Below are 20,014 nucleotides of genomic sequence, written 5' to 3'. Positions count from 1 at the left end.
TTAATGATTCATTTAACTTGAATTTTCTCATTTACCAATGAGGTTTAGCATTTTTTTCATGCCTTGTGATCATTCATACTTCCATCTTCTGTGAAATACTCACGTCTTTTACCAGTGTTTCATGATAAGCACAAATTCTTAATTTTATGTAATCATATATAATAATATTTTCTTTTAAACTTTGTGCACTTTATATCTTAAATTCTTCCCTAAGGTCATGGTGTCATTCTCCTATATATTTCTAAACTTTAAACTTTCTTCAAAAAAGTTATTAACACTGAACAATACACTTTGAGAAATTCTGTTTTAAAATACTCACTGACGTGAAAACAAACATATCATCTACTTTAAGTGTCTTTCATTCTTCTTTCTGAACAGCATAAAAAACTTTAAATACTAACTCTAACCTATTCCCTTCCACCTACATGTTACCCAGAATATGTTCCCTCTTCTGTCCCCCAAAAATTGTAGTCAATATTTCTTGGTTTACAGAAGTTCTCTGAAGACATTTTCTACTGTGGCCTCTACTGATGCTGTGGCAAAACTTGCTGTTAATTTGCAGGAATCTTTTTTACTCTAGTTGCTTTTAAAATCTTCTGTCTTTGGTATTCTTCTTTGGGCTTTCTGAATCTGAGTGGTCATGTCTTTCATTTATTAAGATCCTAGCCTCATCTCTCTGAATACGGGCTTTCTATTCTGTGCGTGCGTGCATGAGAGAGAGGGAGAAAGAGAATCTGAGTGGTCACGTCTTTCATTTGTTTGTAAGATCCTAGCCTCGTCTCTGAATGCGGCCTTTCTATTCTCTTGTGTATATGTGTATGTGACCTTTGCACCCTCACCGCACAGCATGTGGGATCATAGTTTCCCAACCAGAGATAAACCCATACTCCCTGCAGCGGAGGCGGGGACTGTTACCCACTGGACCACCAGGGACGTTCCTTCCATTCTTTTTCTGAAACTCCTGTTAGACACGTTCAAAATTTTCTAATTCTAGTCTCCATATCTCAACTTTAATTCTATCAGTAGTTATGTGGAGACTTTGGTCTACGTCTATTAAATTTAAAAATTCAAAAACTGTAATTTTTATTCCCAGTAGTTCCTTGGTTCATTTTCCAAATGGCCATTTTTTCCAGTCTTAGAATTCTGATTTTCTTTTTTACATTCAGTAATTTTTAACTATTTTAACCATTTTAAGTGTGCAATTCAGTGGGATTAAGTACATTCACAATGCTGTATAACCATTATCACTATATTTCTAGAATTTCACTGTCCCAAACAGAAACTCTTTATCCCAGTTTTCAATAATAGATAGAACTGAACAGAAAACCAACAAGGAAACAGAGGAGCTGAACAACACTGAAAATCAATTCAATCTAAAAATATATAGAGAATACTCTATCCAACAAGAGCAGAATACACATTTTTCTCAGGTACAGGTGGAACATCTCCCAGAATAGACCATATGTTAGGCCACAAAACACATCTTAATAATTTTAAAAGGGCTGACCTCTTACAAAGAATTTTTTTCAATCACAATGGAATGAAATGCAAAATCAATAACCCAAGAGAAAACTGGAAAATCCATCTGTAGAAATTAACAGTCATAACCAACCAATGGGTCAAATTAGAAATCACAGTGAAATTAGTACCTTGAGAAGAATGGAAACAAAAACACAACACACCAAAACTGATGGGATGCTGCCAAAGCAGTGCAAAGAGCAAAATTTATAGCCACAAGTACATAAAAAGAAAAAAAAGGTCACAAATTAATAACCTACTTATATACTTCAAGAATGATGGCTCAGACGGTAAAGCGTCTGCCTGCAATGTGGGAGACCCGGGTTCGATTCCTGGGTCGGGAAGATCCCCTGGAGCAGGAAATGGCAACCCACTCCAGTGCTCTTGCCTGGAAAATCCCATGGATGGGAGGAGCCTGATAGGCTACAGTCCATGGGGTCTCAAAGAGTCGGACATGACTGAGCAACTTCACTTTTACTTTCACACTTCAAGAAACAAGAAAGAGCAAAGAAAACCCAAACATAACAGATATATAAAAATAATAATAAAGTTTAAAGTGGAGATAGATAAAATATCAAATAGAGAAATATAGAAAATTAATGAAGCCAAAAGTTGTTTTTTTGAAAGGATCAAAAAAAAAATTTGACACAGGGCTTCCCTGGTGGTACAGTATTAAGAATTCACCTTGCAAAGCAAGGGACACAGGTTCAATCCCTGGTGTGAGATCCCACATGCAGAAAAGTAACGAAGCCCGTGCACCACGACGGAAGCACGTGAGCCCTAGAGCCCATGCTGTGCAAGAGAAGCCACCACAAGGCGAAGCCTGGGTACTGCAGTAAAGAGTAGCTCCAACTGGCCACAGCTAGAGAAAGCCCAAGAGCAGCAACAAAGACCCAGCACAGCCAAAAATAAATAAGTAAATAATTTTTTTTTTAATTGACAAAGCTTGAGGTAGACTGACCTCAAGAAAAAAGAAGACAAATTACTAGAATCAAAAATAAAAGGGAAGACAGTATTACCAATTTTACAGAAACAGAAAGGACTATAAGGGAACTCACTGGCAGACCAGTGGTTAGGACTGTGCTTTCATGTTTGAGGGTACAGGTTAGGTCCCTGCTCAGGGAACTGAGGTTCTGCAAGCCATGTGATACACAGTCGAAAATATAGGGGAGGGAGGATTTCGGGGGAACATTATAAACAAAAAACTCAGTAACAGGTTAAATGGACAAACTTCTAGCAGCACAACCTACAAAAACTGACTAATGAAGAAACAGAAAAACTGAACAAACCTGTAACAATTAAGGAGGGTTAATCTGTCATCAAACCCACCCCAAATAGGAAAACCCAGGACCAGATGGTTTACCTGGTAAATTCTACCAAACATTTGAGGAATTAACACCAAGCCTTTTGAAACTCTTCCAAAAAATGGATGAAAAGGGAAAACTCCCCAACTAATTCTATGAAACCAGCATTACCCTTGGAGAAGGCAATGGCACCCCAATCCAGTACTCTTGCCTGGAAAATCCCATGGACGGAGGAGCCTGGTGGGCTGCAGTCCATGGGGTCGCTAAGAGTCGGACACAACTAGCGACTTCACTTTCACTTTTCACTTTCATGCATTGGAGAAGGCAATGGCAACCCACTCCAGTGTTCTTGCCTAGAGAATCCCAGGGATTGGGGAGCCCAGTGGGCTGCCATCTATGGGGTCACACGGAGTTGGACACAACTAAAGCGACTTAGCAGCAGCAGCAGCATTACCCTTGACACCAAATACCCTGATACAAAGACAGTGCAAGAAAACTAGATATCCTTTATGACTACTGGTGCAAAAGTTCTCAAAAAATACTTGCAAACTGAATTAAACAGCATCGTTAAGAGATTACTGTATATACCACAACCAACTGAATCTACCCAAATGTGCAAATACGGTTCAAAATGCAAAAATCAATCTATGTAACAGGCCACATTAATTGAATTAGTGTGAATTAATTTCTGTGAATTAGTAGAAAATCACATGAGAGTGTCAACTGCTAAGAAAAAATCATTTGACAGAAGTAAAAGCCCTCTCATTAAAGAACACTTCATAGGGCTTCCCTGGTGGTCCAGTGCTTAAGAACCCACCTTGCAATGCAGGAGACACTGGATCAATCCCTGGTCCAGGAAGATGCCACATGCCGCAGAGCCCATGTGCCACAACTATCGGTCGCTAGAGCCTGTGAGCTGCAGCTGAGCCCACGTGCCTAAAGCCCGCGCCCCACAACAACAGAAGTAACTGCAACGAGAAGCCTACACACTGCAACGAAGCGGAGGCAAGGAGTCCCCTGCTCACCTCAACCAGAGAAAGCACAGGCAAAGGAACACAGATCCCGCAAAGCCAAGAAAAACCCAAACAAAAACCACACTTCATGAACTAGGAACAGAAGGAAATTTCCTCAGCATGATTAGGGACAGTTATGAAAAACAACAACAGCAAAACCAGAGCTAACATGACAGGCAACAGTAAATTAAAGACTGACAGACTTTCTCCAAAGACAAGAACAAGACAAGGACGCCTGCTTTCACCACTTCTATTCAACATAGCCGTTATTCAGTTGCTAAGTTGTGTCTAACCTGCAACTGGCAAGAAAAAGAAATTAAAGGCATTTATTTTGGAAAGAAATAAAACTAGCTCTGTTCACAAATGACATGATCTTATACATAAGAAAACTCTACAGATTCAACACCCCCCTCCAAAAAAAAAACTTATTAGAATAAATGAATTCTGCAAAGTTGCAGAATACAAAATAAATACACAAAAATCAGTTACATTTCTACACCCTAGTAATGAAAAATCATAAAAGGAAACACATCCAATCATTATTTAACTGGTGACTCTTACTCATGGAGGATTATTTGCTGGGATACTTTGTAATTTTTTTGAAAACTCACTTTTCCTGAAAATTGTTTTTTCTGTGAGAATCCCTTCTGGATTGTGAGAGCTTCCCCCCAAGAGGAGTTTTATATTGGCTTCTGCCAGACAACCAAAGAACATTACTGATCCAGAACAATGTTGTTACTGTTGTTCATCGACTCTGGGGTTGCCAATCATATAACAAAACTTTCAAGCATATACCCAAGTAACCCATGCCCAGGATCTGTCAGAGAAGACTACCTGCCCTGCCCCTAGACTGAAGTCAGAGACTGAGAACTCTGTCATCTTCCCACAGCATAAAGCAGATATTTTTCTTTTCCACTGCTTCAGTGAAGGTCCCTTGGGAGTCCCAGTTTTACGTAGAGGTCAAGATCCCTGTTCTAACTCCTCACCCAAGATTCTGTCTCTTGGCCTCAATTATCACTTCTCTTTTACAGTTCCATCTTCATTTCTGGCACCTAGGGATTTCACTCTAAGAGTTTTTGTTTTTTGTTGGAGAAGGAAATGGCAACCCACTCCAGTGTTCTTCCCTGGAGAATCCCAGGGACGGCGGAGCCTGGAGGGCTGCTGTCTATGGGGTCGCACAGAGTCGGACACAACTGAAGCGGCTTAGCAGCAGCAGCAGCATATGATTTAAAAAACATTGCAAATACTGCATGTTGTTACTTATATAAAATCAGAAAGAAAACACTCATGTCAAGCTCCAAAATTTGTATATATGTTTAGGTCATAAGAGTTAACAGTTTTATTTATAACTTTGTAGATTGTGTTATTTATGTATGAAACAAAGCAGGAAAATATATTGAGGAGTTCTGTTTACAAAGGACTTTAATGTGTTACATTTCTTAAACGTACACATGTATTTTCCATGCATATTTGAGTAATACTTAAGGAAACGAAACAAAGTAATGATACAGTTGCATTGTTGCACATGTTATCAGTGTCCAAAATAAAACCATTTTGGTGAAAAAAAAAAAAAAACTCTTTTTTTTTCAACAGTTTACCTGGAATTTGCATTGTGTGCAATAGGAGAGTTTACAGGTTACCCTGGTGAGTCAACTTGACAGATCTGGGTCTCACCCCTTCTGTATTAAGACCATTTCTTTTCTCTCTCCTTCTGAAATACCATAGATCATGCTTTTCTTCCTACCTCATGGGATACTGTGAGAGTTAAGTGATAGATGCAAATAAAATGCTCAGCACAGGCCTGGCACTCAATAAATAGTAACCACCTACCTAACTGACCCCTAACATGAAGGATAATTTTATCATAAAACACCTATTAAAATTTTCGGGTAATCTTAATGTTTCAGAGTATGAAATCTTAGAAATGTTGCCCTAAAAGTTACAATTTCTGAAATTTCATTCTCTCCAATTTTATCCCTCTGACCAATTCTCCAAGCCAGGCTTCAGCAGTACGTGAACCATGAACTTCCAGATGTTCAAGCTGGTTTTAGAAAAGGCAGAGGAACCAGAGATCAAATTGCCAACATCCGCTGGATCATCGAAAAAGCAAGAGAGTTCCAGAAAAACATCTGCTTCTGCTTTATTGACTATGCCAAAGCCTTTGACTGTGTGGATCACAATAAACTGTGGAAAATTCTGAAAGAGATGGGCATACCAGACCACCTGACCTGCCTCTTGAGAAATCTGTATGCAGGTCAGGAAGCAACAGTTAGAACTGGACATGGAACAACAGACTGGTTCCAAATAGGAAAAGGAGTACGGCAAGGCTGTATATTGTCACCCTGCTTATTTAACTTATATGCAGAGTACATCATGAGAAACGCTGGGCTGGATGAAGCACAAAGTGGAATCAAGATTGCCAGGAGAAATAACAATAACCTCAGATATGCAGATGACACCACCCTAATGGCAGCAAGTAAAGAGGAACTCAAGAGCTTTTTGATGAACATGAAAGAGGAGAGTGAAAACGCTAGCTTAAAACTCAACATTCAAAAAACTAAGATCATGGCATTCAATCTCATCATTTCATAACAAATAGATGGGAGAAAAATGAAAACAGTGACAGACTTTATTTTCTTGGATTCCAAAACCACTGCAGACAGTGACTGCAGCCATGAAACTAAAAGATGCCTGCTCCTTGCAAGAAAAGCTATGACAAACCCAGATAACATATTAAAAAGCAGAAACATCACTTTGCTGACAAATGTCCCTATAGTCAAAGCTATGGTTTTTCCAGTAGTCATGTATGGATGTGAGAGTTGAACCATAAAAAAAGCTGAAGCCAAAGAATCTATGCTTTTGAACTGCAGTGTTGGAGAAGACTCTTAAGAGTCTTTTGGACTGCAAGGACATCCAACCGCAAGTCAATCCTAAAGGAAATCAGTCCTGAATATTCATTAGAAAGACTGATGCTGAAGCTGAAACTCCAGTACTTTGGCCACCTGATGCAAAGAACTGACTCACTGGAAAAGACCCTGATGCTGGCAAAGATTGAAGGTGGGAGAAGGGGACGACAGAGGATGAGATGGTTGGATGGCATCACTGACTCAATGGACATGAGTCTGAGTAAACTCCGGGAGCTGGTGATGGACAGGGAGGCCTGGTGTGCTGCAGTCCATGGGGTCGCAAACTGTCAGACACGACTGAGCTACTGAACCGAGAGATAATTTGCCTACAGTGACAACCGGGAAACTTTTACAAAGACTAGTAAACACATCGGTAATCATCTACAAATCTTGTCTATACAGATACACTGTTGTAAATGTCTCATTTTCATCATGCTTTTCAAAAGAACTCAACATTAAAACATTTTTCACAGAAGATAGATTTCTTTTGGTCTCCCACAATGGTTAACTAATGAGAAATTTTTTAATCCAGTCTACATAACACTGCAAACTATAGCATTAATAACAATGTTATTCTCTAAAATGCATTATATGGTACAATTATGTAATAAAATTCTTAATTGTTAAGAAAAATCTATTTCCAGATCTTTCACTTGGTTTACACATTTAACTATATTGAGACTTCCAGATTGCTTCAGAAGATTAAATTTTTAGTATCTAAAGAAAGCTATGCGGCATACCCAGTTTACAGTGCAAATTCTTAAAGGCAAGAGACAAAATATTCACATTACTTCTAAAATTGAGCAACTAACGTTTTATAACTCAAGTATACAGTCACTATCAAATTACCATTTTCTGGTTTTCATAGCATTCTTATTTGAAAGTATCAGTTTGTGTTTGTCCATCCAAATACATATATAAATACAAGCTCTTATCTTGCTGACTAATTATTCTCAGCACGTAACATAAACAGCACAGTACACCCTTCAAATGTGAACTGAGTGAATATAAAATACCATCAAGAACAGGACAGGCTGCCCCAGGATGGAATGTCCTTCATCAGTGGGGAAGACTACTCATCATTAAGAATAACAGTTTGAATTATTGAAGAAATGCAGATCAAAATTACAATGAGGGGCTTTCCTGACGACTCAGTGGTAAAGAATCCGCCTGCCAATGCAGGAGACGTTGGTTTGATCCCTGATCTGGGAAGATCTCACACACCAGGGAGCAACGAGCACCATGAGCCCCAACTATCGAGCCCGTGCTCGGAGCCCAAGAGGTGCAACCACTGAGCCCACGTATACCACAGCTGCTGAAGCCCACGCACCGAGAGCCTACGCTCCGCAAGAGAAGCCGCTGCAACGAGAAGCCCTTGCCCAGTAAGTGGTGAGTAGCCCCCGCTCCCCAAAACGAAAGAAAGGCCCACATATCAACAAACATCCAGCACAGCCAAAAATAATTTTTTTTTAATATCTTGATAAACACAACCATACAAAACCTATGGGAGGCAGCAAAAGCAATTCTCAGAGGGAAGTTCAGAGTGAAACAAGCATTCTTCAAAAACAAAAGAAAAATCTCAAGCTAACTTATCACCTAAAAAAATTAGAAAAAAATGAACAAACAAAACCCAAAGTCAGCAGGAGGAAGGAAATAACAAAGATAAGGGAGGAGATAAATACAACAGAGGTTGAAAAAACAGAAAGGGAATTCTAAGGAGCCCGTGCACCGCAACAAGAGAAGCCACGGCAGGAAGAAGCCCAGTGGTCCAGTGCTTAAGACTCTGCACTTTCACTGCCAAGAGCCTGGGTCTGATCCCTGGTTGGGGAACTAAGATCCCACAATCCTCGTGGTGCAACCGAAAAAAAAAAAAAAAAAGGAACCAAGAGTTCATGCTTTGAAATAATAAATAAAACTAACAAACCTCTGGTCAGGTTCACCAAGAAGAGAAGAGAGAACCCAAATAAACAAAACAAGAAATGAAAAAAGAGAAACCTCAATCCATACCATAGAAGTACAAAAAACCTTAAGAGAAATTTACAAACAATTATATGCCAACAAATTTGACAACCTAGAAGAAACAGACAACTTTCTAGAAACATATAGTCCTCCAAAACAGACTAAGAAGAGACAATCTGAACAGACTGCTCACTAAAAGTGAAATAAAATCTGTAATTTAAAAAACAACAACAAAAAAACTCCCTACAAACAAAAGTCCAGGACCATATGACTTCACAGGCAAGTTCTACCAAACATACAAAGAAGAATGTATATTGTTCCTTCTCAAATTCCTTCAAAAGATTGAAGAGGAGACTCCCAAGGACATTCTATGAAGGTACCGTCTCCCTGATAGCAAAACCCAGACAAAGACACCATCAAAAAAGAAAATTACAGGGCTTCCTTGGTGGCTCGGGGGTAAAGAATCCACCTGCCAGTGCAAATGACACGGGTTTGATCCCTGATGAAGATTCCACATGCCACTGGAGAGTAGACCCCGCCTGCCATAACTAGAATAAAATTCACGCAACAACAAACACCCAATACAGCCAAAAAAATTTTTGAGGAGGAAAAAAAAAAAGATTACAGGTCAATATCCTTGATGAATATAGACACAAAACTTCTCCACAAAATATTAGCAAACCGAATCTAACAACAACTGAAAAAGATGACATTCCACAACCGAGTAGGATTCATCCCAAGTTAACAAAGATGGTTCACCATATGCAAACCAATGTAATATACCATATAAACAAAAGAAATCTTGAAAACCACACAATCATTTCAATAGACACAGAGAAAACATTTGAGAAAATTTAGTATCATTCACGACAAAAACTCTTACTGGGGCTCCCCTGGTGGCTCAGCGGTAAAGAATATACCTGCCGATAAAGGAGATACAGGTCCAACCCCTCATCTGGGAGGATCCCACGGGCAGCAGAGCAGCCAGGCCTATGCACCGCAACTACTGAGCCTGTCCTCCAGAGGCCAGGAGCCGCAACTGCTCAGTCCAAATGCTGCAACTAGTGCAGCCTGAACACCCTCTAACCCATGCTCCCCCGTAAGAGAAGCCGCTGCAATCAGAAGGCCATGAGCCACGGTGAGTAGCCTCCACTCACTGAAACTAGAGAAAAGCCAGTGAAGCAATGAAGACCCAACAAAGCCAAAAATAAAATGATTAAATATTTAAATAAATTTTAAAAAAAACCCTCTTACCAAAGTGAGTACAGAGGGGAATATATCTCAACATAATAAAAGCTATTTCTGACAGTTAGTCAGTCAAGATAAAGCTCAACGGTGAAAACCTGAAAGCACTCCCACTAAAATCTGGAACAAGGCAAGGATGCCAGCTCTTACCACTTCTACTCTACATAGTATGGGAAGTCCAAGCCTCAGCAATCAGACAAAAGAAAGAAAGAAAAGGTATGCAAACTGCAAGGGAAGAGGTAAAGCTGTCACATATGCACATGACATGGTACAATATACAGAAAACCCTACGGACCTTCACACAAAAGCTACTCGATCTTATAAATGAATTCAGTAAAGCAGCAGGGTATAAGATTAACATTTAGAAATCAGTTGTGTAAATTTCTTCTCATTACCAATGAAATATCAGATCGGGAATGTTAAAAAAAAATGATACTTTTCAAAATCACATTGAAAAAATAAAATACCTAGGAATAAACCTGACCGAAAAAGTCAAAAGACTTATACACTAAGAACTGTAATATTTCAGTACAGGAAATTAAAGAGAATTCAAAGAAATCAGAAGATATCCCATGCTCCTGAATTGAGAAAATATGCATTGTTAAAACAACAATGCTACCCAAAACAATTTACAGACTGAACGCAATTCTTAGCAAATTACATTTTTTGCAGAACTAAACTATTTGGAATAAATAATCCAAAAGTTCACATGGAACCATAAAAGAACCAGAATTGCCAAAGGAATCCTGAGGGAAAAAAACAAACCAGGAGACATAACTCTCCCAGACTTCACATAATACTACAAAGCTACGTAATCAAAACAATGTGATATTGATACAAAAATAGACATCCAGATCAACAGAACAGAACAGACAGCCCAAAAATAAACCCACACACCTAACATCAATGAATCTTCGACCAAGGAGTCAAGAATATAAAATGGGAAAAAGACAGTCTCTTCAGCAACTGGTATTGGGAAAGTTGGAGCTGTATGTAAATCAATGAAATTGGGATACACCCTCACATCATGCACAAAAATAAACTCAAAATGGCTTAAAGACAAACATAATACCATACAATTTCTAGAAGGAAGCATGGACCAAACAGTCTCTAATATAAATCGTACCAATATTTTCTTAGGTCAGTCTACCAAGGCAATAGAAATAAAAACAAAATAAACAAATGGAAACTAATGAAACTTAAAAGCTTTTCCACACCAAAGAAATCATAAAAAGATGAAAAAACAACCTACAGAAGGGGAGAAAATACATGCTGCTGTTGCTGTTTAGTTGCTAAGTCGTGTCCAACTCTTTGTGACCCATGGATTATAACCTGCCAGGCTCCCCTGTTCACGGGATTTTCCAGGCAAGCATATTGCAGTGGGTTGCCATTTCCTTCTTCAAGGGATCTTTCCAACCTAGGGATCAAACTCAGGTCTCCTGCTTAGGAGGCAGATTCTTTACCACGGAGTTACCTGGGAAACCCAAAGACGACATAAAGGGGCAGTAAGCACATAAGAAGATGCTTTCTACTAGAGAAACGCAAAACAAAACTACAGTGAGGGATTCCCCAGTGGCTGAGAGGTAAAGAATCCACCAGGCCGTGCAGGAGACACAGGTTGGATCCCTGATCTGGGAAGATCCCACATGTTGAACAACTAAGCCCATTCGCCACAGCTATGGAGCCTGTGCTCTGGAGCCCAGGAGCAGTAACTACTGAGCTTGGAAGCTTCAACTACTGAAGCCGAAGAGCCCTAGAGGCCATGCTCCTCAACATGAAAAGCCACCACAATGAGAAGCCCTCAAGCACAACTAGAGAGCAGCCCCTGCTTTGCGTTACTAGAGAAAAGCCCAAACAGCAACAAAGACCCAGCATGGCCACAAATAAATAAATAGACATGAAATGATTAAAAACAAACAAACAAACAATGAAGTATCACCTCACACTGGTCAGAATGGCCATCATTAGGGGGGAAAAAAGAACAGTCATCATTAAAAAGTCTATAAAATAACAAATTCTGGAGAGGGTGTGGAGAAAATGGAAGCCTCCTAAACTGTTGGGGAGAATGTAAGTTCATGCAGCTACTATGGAAAACAGCACAGAGGTTCCTCAAAAAATAAAAACAGAGTTACCACAATCCAGCAATCCCAGTCCTGGGCATATACCTAGACAAAAGTATAATTCAAAAAGATACAAGCACCCCTGTGCTCACAGCAGTACTATTCACACAACAGCCAAGACCAGGAAACAACCAAAACATCCAGTGACAGCTGAATGGATAAAGATGATGTGGTACGTATACACAGTAGAACACTACTCGACCATTGAAAAGAATCTGATAGTGTCGTTCGCAGCAACACGGATGGGCCTGGAGATTATCACACTAAGTGAAGTAAGTTCGACAGACAAAAACAAATATACAATATCACTTATACGTGGAATCTAAAATATGGCACAAATGAACTATTTACAGGCTCAAATGGCAGAAAGTGAAGAGGAACTAAAAACCCTCTTGATGAAAGTGAAAGAGGAGAGGGAAAAAGTTGGCTTAAAGCTCAACATTCAGAAAACGAAGATCATGGCATCTGGTCCCATCACTTCATGGCAAATAGATGGGGAAACAGTGGAAACAGTGTCAGACTTTATTTTGGGGGGCTCCAAAATCACTGCAGATGGTGACTGCAGCCATGAAATTAAAAGACGCTTACTCCTTGGAAGAAAAGTTATGACCAACCTAGACAGCATATTAAAAAGCAGAGACATTACTTTGCCCACAAAGGCCCATCTAGTCAAAGCTATGGTTTTTCCAGTAGTCATGTATGGATGTGAGAGTTAGACTATGAAGAAAGCTGAGTGCCGAAGAATTGATAGTTTGAACTGTAGTGTTGGAGAAGACTCTTGAGAGTCCCTTGGACTGCAAGGAGATCAAACCAGACAATCGTAAAGGAAATCAGTCCTCTATATTCATTGGAAGGACTGATGCTGAAGCTGAAACTCCAATACTTTGGCCACCTGATGCAAAGAACTGACTCACTGGAAAAGACCCTGATGCAGGGAAACACTTAAGGCAGGAGGAGAAGGGGATGACAGAGGATGAGATGGTTGGAAGGCATCACCAACTCGATGGACGTGAGTTTGAGTAAACTCCAGGAGCTGGTGATGGACAGGGACGCCTGGTGTGCTGCAGTCCATGGGGTCACAAAGAGTCAGACACAACTGAGCAAATGAACTGAATGTAAAATTACCCCCACCAAACTCTAGGACTGGGCTGCCTCAGGCCAAACTACAGGGAGAGAACACAGCCTCACCCATAAGCAGGAAATTGGACTCAAGATTTACTGAGCATGGCCCTGCCCACCATGTGTTCCCCACAGCCGGTCCCTCCTATGAGAAGTCTGCATAAGCCTCTTATCCTCATCCATCAGAGCACAGACAGAATGAAGACCAGAATCACAGAAAACTAACCAAAATGATCACATGGATCACACCCTTGTCAGTGAAACTATGAGCCGCCCAAGACGAACGGGTCAAAGTGGGGAGTTCTAACAAAACGTGGTCCACTGGAGAAAAAAATGGCAAACCACTTCAGCATCATTGTCTTTGAGAACCCCATGAACAGCATGAAAAGCCAAAAAGATATGACACTGAAAGATGAACCCTCCAGCAGGTCAGTAGGTGTCCAGTATGCTACTGGAGAAGAACGGAGAAATAGCTCCAGAAGGAATGAGGAAGCTGAACCAAAGAGGAAACGACGCCCAGTTGTGGATGTGTCTGGTGGTGAGAGAAAAGTTCAATGCTATGAAGAGCAATACTGCATAGGAACCTGGAATGTCAGGCCCATGAATCAAGGTAAATTGGAAGTGGTCAAGCGGGATGGCAAGAGTGAACATAGACATTTTAGGAATCAGTGAACTAAAATGGATGGGAACGGGTGGATTTAATTCAGATGACCGTTATACCTACTATGAGCAAGAATCCTTTAGAAGAAATGGAGTAGCCCTCATAGTCAACAAAAAAGTCCAAAATGCAGTACTTGGGTGCAATCTCAAGAATGACAGAAAGATCTCATTTCCAAGGCAAACCATTCAGTATCACAGTAATCCAAGTCTATGCCCCAACCACTAATGCCAATGAAGCTGAAGTTGAACGGTTCTGTGATGATCTACAAGACCTTCTAGAACTAACAGCCAAAAAATATGTTCTTTTCATCATGAAGTGAAGTTGCTCAGTTGTGTCCGATTCTTTGAGACACCATGAACTGTAGCCTAACAGGCTCCTCCATTCATGGGATTTTCCAGGCAAGAGTACTGGAGTGGGTTGCCATTTCCTTCTCCAGGAGATCTTCCCAACCCAGGGACTGAACCCAGGTCTCCCACGTTGTAGGCAGACGCTTTACCATCTGAGCCACCAGGGAAGTCCTTTTCATCATAGGGGACTGGAATGCAAAAGTAGGAAGTAAAGAGATAGCTGGAGTAAAAGGCAAGTTTGACCTTGGAGCACAAAATGAAGCAGGGCAAAGGCTAACAGAGTTTTGCCGAGAGAACACACTGTTCATAGCAAACACCCTCTTCCAACAACACCAGAGATGACTCTACATATGGACATCGCCAGATGGTCAATACAGAAATCAGACTGATTATATTCTTTGCAGCTGAGAATGGAGAAGCTCTATACAGTCAGCAAAAACAAGACGTGGAGCTGACTGTGGCTCAGACCATGAGCTCCTTAATGCAAAATTCAGGCTCAAATAGAAGAAAGTAGGGAAAATCACTAGGCCATTCAAGTATGACCTAAATCAAATCCCTTAGGATTATACAGTAGAAGTTACAAATAGATTCCAGGGATTAATCTGACACAGAGTGTCTGAAGAACTATGGACGGAGGTTCCTAACACTGTATAGGAAGTGGTGACTAAAACCATCCCCAAGAAAAAGAAATACAGCAAGACAAATGGTTGCCTGAGGAGGACTTAGAAATAGCTGAGAAAAGAAGAGAAGCAAAAGACAAAGGAGAAAAGGAAAAATACACTTAACTGAATGCAGAGTTCCAAAGAATAGCAAGGAAAGATAAGAAAACCTTAAGTGAACAATGCAAAGAAATAAAGGAAAATAAGAGACTGGGAAAGACTTGAGATCTCTTCAAGAAAATTAGAGATACCAAGGGAAAATTTCATGCAAAAATGGACAGAAATGGTATAGATACAACAGAAGCAGAAGATATTAGGAAAAGGTGGCAAGAATACACAGAGCTATACAAAAAGATATTAATGACCCTGATAACCAAGATAGTATAATCACCTACCTAGAGCCAGACATCCTGGAGAATGAAGTCAAGTCGGCCATAGGAAGCATTACTACTAACAAAGCTGGTGGAGGTGATGGAATTCCAGCTGAGCTATTTCAAATCCTAAAAGATGATGCTGTGGAAGTGCTCCACTCAATATGCCAGCAGATTTGGAAAACTCAGCAGTGGCCACAGGACTGGAAAAGGTCAGTTTTCATTCCAACCCCAAAAAAGGGGAATGCCAAGGAATGTTCAAACTACCACACAATCGCATGCTAGCAAAGTAATGCTCCAAATTCTCCAAGCGAGGCTTCAGCAGTACATGAATGAAGAACTTCCAGATGTACAAGCCAGATTTAGAAAAGGCATCAAATTGCCAACATACATTGGATCATAGAGAAAGCAAGGGAATTCCAGAAAAACATGTACTTCTGTCTCATTGACACTGCTAAAACCTTTGACTGTGTGGATCACAACAAACCATGCTTCTGCTGCTGCTGCTAAGTCGCTTCAGTCGTGTCCAACTCTGTGCGACCCCATAGACAGCAGCCCACCAGGCTCCCCTGTCCCAGGGATTCTCAAGGCAAGAACACCGGAGTGGGTTGCCAGTTCCTTCTCCACAACAAACCATGGAAAATTCTTAAAGAGATGCGAATACCAGTCAGTCCACCTTACCTGCCTCCTGAGAAACCTGCATGCAGGTCAAGAAGCAACAGTTAGAACCAGACATGGAACAAAGACTGGTTCCAAATTGGGAAAGGAGTACATCAAGGCTGTATATTGTCACCCTGTTTATTTAACTTACGTGCAGAGTACATCAGAGTACATCATGCAAAATGTCGGGCTAGATAAAGCGCAAGCTGCAATAACCTCAGGTACACAGATGACACCACCCTAATGGCAAAAAGCAAAGAGGAACTAAACAGCCTCTTGATGAGGTTCAAAGAGGAGAATGAAAAAGCTGGCTTAAATCTCAACTTTCAAAAAACTAAGATCATGGCATCCGGTCCCATCAGTCCCATTATTTCATGGCAAATAGATGGGGAAAAAGTGTAAACAGTGACAGATTTTATTTTCCTGGGCTCCTAATGTCTGTTGACAGTGACTGCAGCCATGAAATTAAAAGACGCTTGCTCCTTGGAAGAAAAGTTATGACAAACCTAGACAGCTTACTTAAAAGCATAAACATTACTTTGCTGACAAAGGTCCATCCAGTCAAACCTATGGCTTTTCAAGTATTTATGTACAGATGTGAGAGCTGGACCATAAAGAAGGCTGAGCACTGAGGAATTGATGCTTTTGAACTATGCTCTTGGAGAAGAGTCTTGAGAGTCCTTTGGATGGCAAGGAGATCAAACCAGTCAATCCTAAAGGAAACTAATCCTGAATATTCATTGGAAGCACTGATACTGAAGCTGAAGCTCTAATACTTTGACCACCTGATGGGGAGAGCTGACTCACTGGAAAAGACCCTAATGCTGGGAAAGACTGGAGGCAAGAGAAGACTATAAGACTATACCTAACATTACTAACTAAACCGATAATTGCTAGAATTATGATCCTGCTACGCCATGATGATACTACACAAGTTCTTCTGCCACTTTAAAGTCAAATTCCCTTCGAACAACAACTCAGAACCACAGAGCCCACATGCCGCAACTTAAGACTGAAGATCCCTCAGGCCACAACTAAGACCCAGCGCAGCCAAATAAATAAGTAAATAAAAATAAATATTTTTTAAAAACTACAATGAGGTATCACCTCACACTGGTCTGAACAGCCATCATTAAAGAATCTACAAAGTATAAATGCTGGAGAGGGTGTGGATAAAAGGGAAATCTCCTACATTGTTGGCAGGAATGTAAACTGGTACAGCCACTATGGAATATGGAGGTTCCTGAAAAACCTAGAAACACAGCTACCATATGAGCCAGCAGTCCCACTCCTGGATATATAACCGAGAAACTGTAATTCAAAAGGACGCCCACACTGCGACGTGGCACTATTTGCAATAGCCGGGACACGGAAGCAACCTCAGCATTCATCAACAGAGGACTAAGGAAGACGTGGTACGTGTGTACAACAAAACAGAGCTCAGTGATAAAAAGGACTAAATTATGCCATTTGCAGCAACATGAAGGACCCAGAGACTGGCATACAGAGTGAAGTCAGTCATTATGAGGAAGATAAGGATAACATAGCTTATATGCGGAATCTAGAAAAATGGTACAGATGAATCTGTCTGCAAAGCAGAAACAGAGTCACAAATTACACACGTGGAAAACAAACTTATGGTTACCAAGGAGGAGAGGGGAAGGTGGGATGAAACAGGAGACTGGGATTGACACATATATGTCATATTACCATATATAAAATAGATAACTAATGGGAACCTACTGTATCGCACAGGGAACTCTCCTCAATGCTCTGTGGTGACCTAAACGGAAAGAAAATCTAAAAAAGGTGGCTATATGCATACACATAACTGATTTATCTGGCTGTACAACAGAAACTAACACAACATTGTGAAGAAACAATTTAAAAAAAATTTTTTAACTAAAAAAAAAAAAAAGAGTTTGAATAGGATCAAAAATCCACTCTAAAAACATATGAGCTTAAGATTTTAAAAATACTGTACAGACAAGCAGCAAGTACTATTTAAGTACTCACTAAATAGTTACTTTAATTTTTTCTTGTTTTAAGTTTTTATAATATAGATTACTACTAGAATAAAGTAAGAAAAACTGTAACAATTATTTTAATAAAGAGAAATCAAACAGAGCACCACTCAATTAAATAATAAAATGATGGGACTTCCCCTTGGTTGTCCAGTAGTTAAGAACCCACCAAGCAATGCAGGGGATGCAGGTTTGATCCCTGGTCAGGAAACTAAGGGGTTTTGTGGTGGATTAAGCAGGAAAGAATGTGCCTGCAATGCAGGAAACCCAGGTTCAATCCCTGGGTTGAAAAGATCCTCTGGAGAAGGGAATGGATCCCCATTCCAGTATTCTTGCCTAGAGAACGCCATCGACAGAGGAGCCTGGCAGGCTACAGTTCACGGGGTGGCAAAGAGTCCAACACAACTGAGCAACTAAGACACACACACAAACAGGAAACTAAGATTCCACATGCTGTAGAGCAACTAAGCCTGAGAGCCACAACTCGGAGCCCACCAGCCACAACCAGAGAGTTCGTGCGCTGCAATAGAAGATCCCACAACGCAGCAGGGGCCCCACGCACCAGGTACCACAACTACGACCTGACGCGACCAATAAACAAACATTTTTTTTTAAAATTTAATAAAACAATGACTTTTCTTTTTAGGAAGTACCTTTTCTTGAAAGACAACAGCAGTTTCCAGCCCGGGCATGATGTCCAGTAGGAGTCTGCAAGCTGCAGTGTTTAAAGGGGGCTCTCGGCTTGTCATCACATATGCATTCACCAGCTGTAAAGAAGAGCAATACTTTTCATCTGAAATTCAACCCAATCAAATTAATGAAGTCTAATAAATCCATACCATATTCCCATAGCTTGCCTAAAGAATATTAAAGATTGTAAGGCTATACCTAACATTACTAACTAAACCTATAATTATTGGAAATAATTATGATCCTGCTATGCCATGATACCATACAAGTTCTTCTGCCATTTTAAAGTCAAATTCCCTTCAAACAACAACTCAGCAACCACAGAAATTAAAACTCAAGAGTTATCACAAAAAAATCACCTCCCATCCTTATACTTTTTCAGAAAGATAAAACAGGGCAAGACAAGCCTCCCCTCACCTCTCCCTGATTCTTGACAATGATTAATGAAAAAACTTTGAGTTTTATATTTTATATAAATATAGTAATAATGCTTTTTGGCACTCATGAGATAAAAAAAACACTGGCTCTCTAAGTGGCACTGTGTTCTGTTACTGGATATACAATAGTGGATAAGACACAGTCCCATCACCAAAAGGTTCATAATCCAAAAAAAGATGACAGCTGGGAAAAACAAGTATCATAAGTACAGGATGCTACAGAAGCCTGGAGGAGATCATAAACCTTGCAAAGGAATCAGAAAGGCTGCAGAGAGGAAGGGGTGCCAAGCAAGACCATGAAGAACAAGGAGGAACAGCTAACAAGGGGTGAAAAGGAAAGGAGGCAAAGGGCAAGAACTAAAAATTGAAAGAACAAAGGCCGTGACAAACAGGTTTATAAACCAAAATAAGAAATTTAAAGTTCATCGTGAGAGCAATGGGAAACCACTAATGCATTTTAAGCAAGACAGTGAGTGTCGTGATCACTTTTTGCATTTGATAAAGAATGGGTGGGAGGAAGACAAGATAAGAAGAGAAACCAATTAAGAGGCTATTGCAGTACCAACAGAGGTATGGTGGTGGTTAGCCTAAGGTCTGGGAACAAGGGCAGAAAGCAGTCGAGGGATTTGTGAAGGCCAGGGGTAGGGACCCATAAGAGCTGTAACTTCACTGAATAAGAGAGCTTAGAGGAATAAAGGGGGCTTTCCAGGTGGCGCCAGTTGTAAAGAATCAGGAGATGCCAATGCAGGAGACTCAAGAGATGCAGGTTCAATTTCTGGGTCAGAAGATCCCCTGGAGGAGGAAATGGCAACCTGCTCCAGTATTCTTGCTGGGAAAAATCCCATGGACAGAAGAGCCCAGTGGGGTACAGTCCATGGGGTCACAAAGATGAGTCAGACATGACTGAGCATGCACACACGCTAGAGGAATAAAGGAACTTCTAGCTGGTTAGGAAAGGACACCATCACTGAGCTAGAGAAT

The 20,014-nt window shown here is 40.5% G+C and overlaps 1 protein-coding gene across 3 annotated transcripts in view; it reads right to left on the bottom strand.

Annotated features, from left to right (window-relative positions):
* Positions 1–20,014, bottom strand: part of DCAF1 (DDB1 and CUL4 associated factor 1) — an 80,592-nt gene that overhangs the window by 44,093 nt on the left and 16,485 nt on the right. For all 3 annotated transcript variants that reach the window (XM_018067090.1, XM_018067088.1, XM_018067089.1), the window contains exon 5: positions 18,560–18,673. In XM_018067090.1, the coding sequence (XP_017922579.1) occupies positions 18,560–18,673 (114 nt within the window). The remainder of the gene's footprint in view (positions 1–18,559; positions 18,674–20,014) is intronic.

The sequence above is a fragment of the Capra hircus genome, chromosome 22 (genome assembly GCF_001704415.2).
Source record: "Capra hircus breed San Clemente chromosome 22, ASM170441v1, whole genome shotgun sequence".
Lineage (NCBI taxonomy): Eukaryota > Metazoa > Chordata > Mammalia > Artiodactyla > Bovidae > Capra > Capra hircus.
Note: the sequence above shows the minus strand (reverse complement) of the source record. Positions and strands in the feature narration are given on the sequence as shown.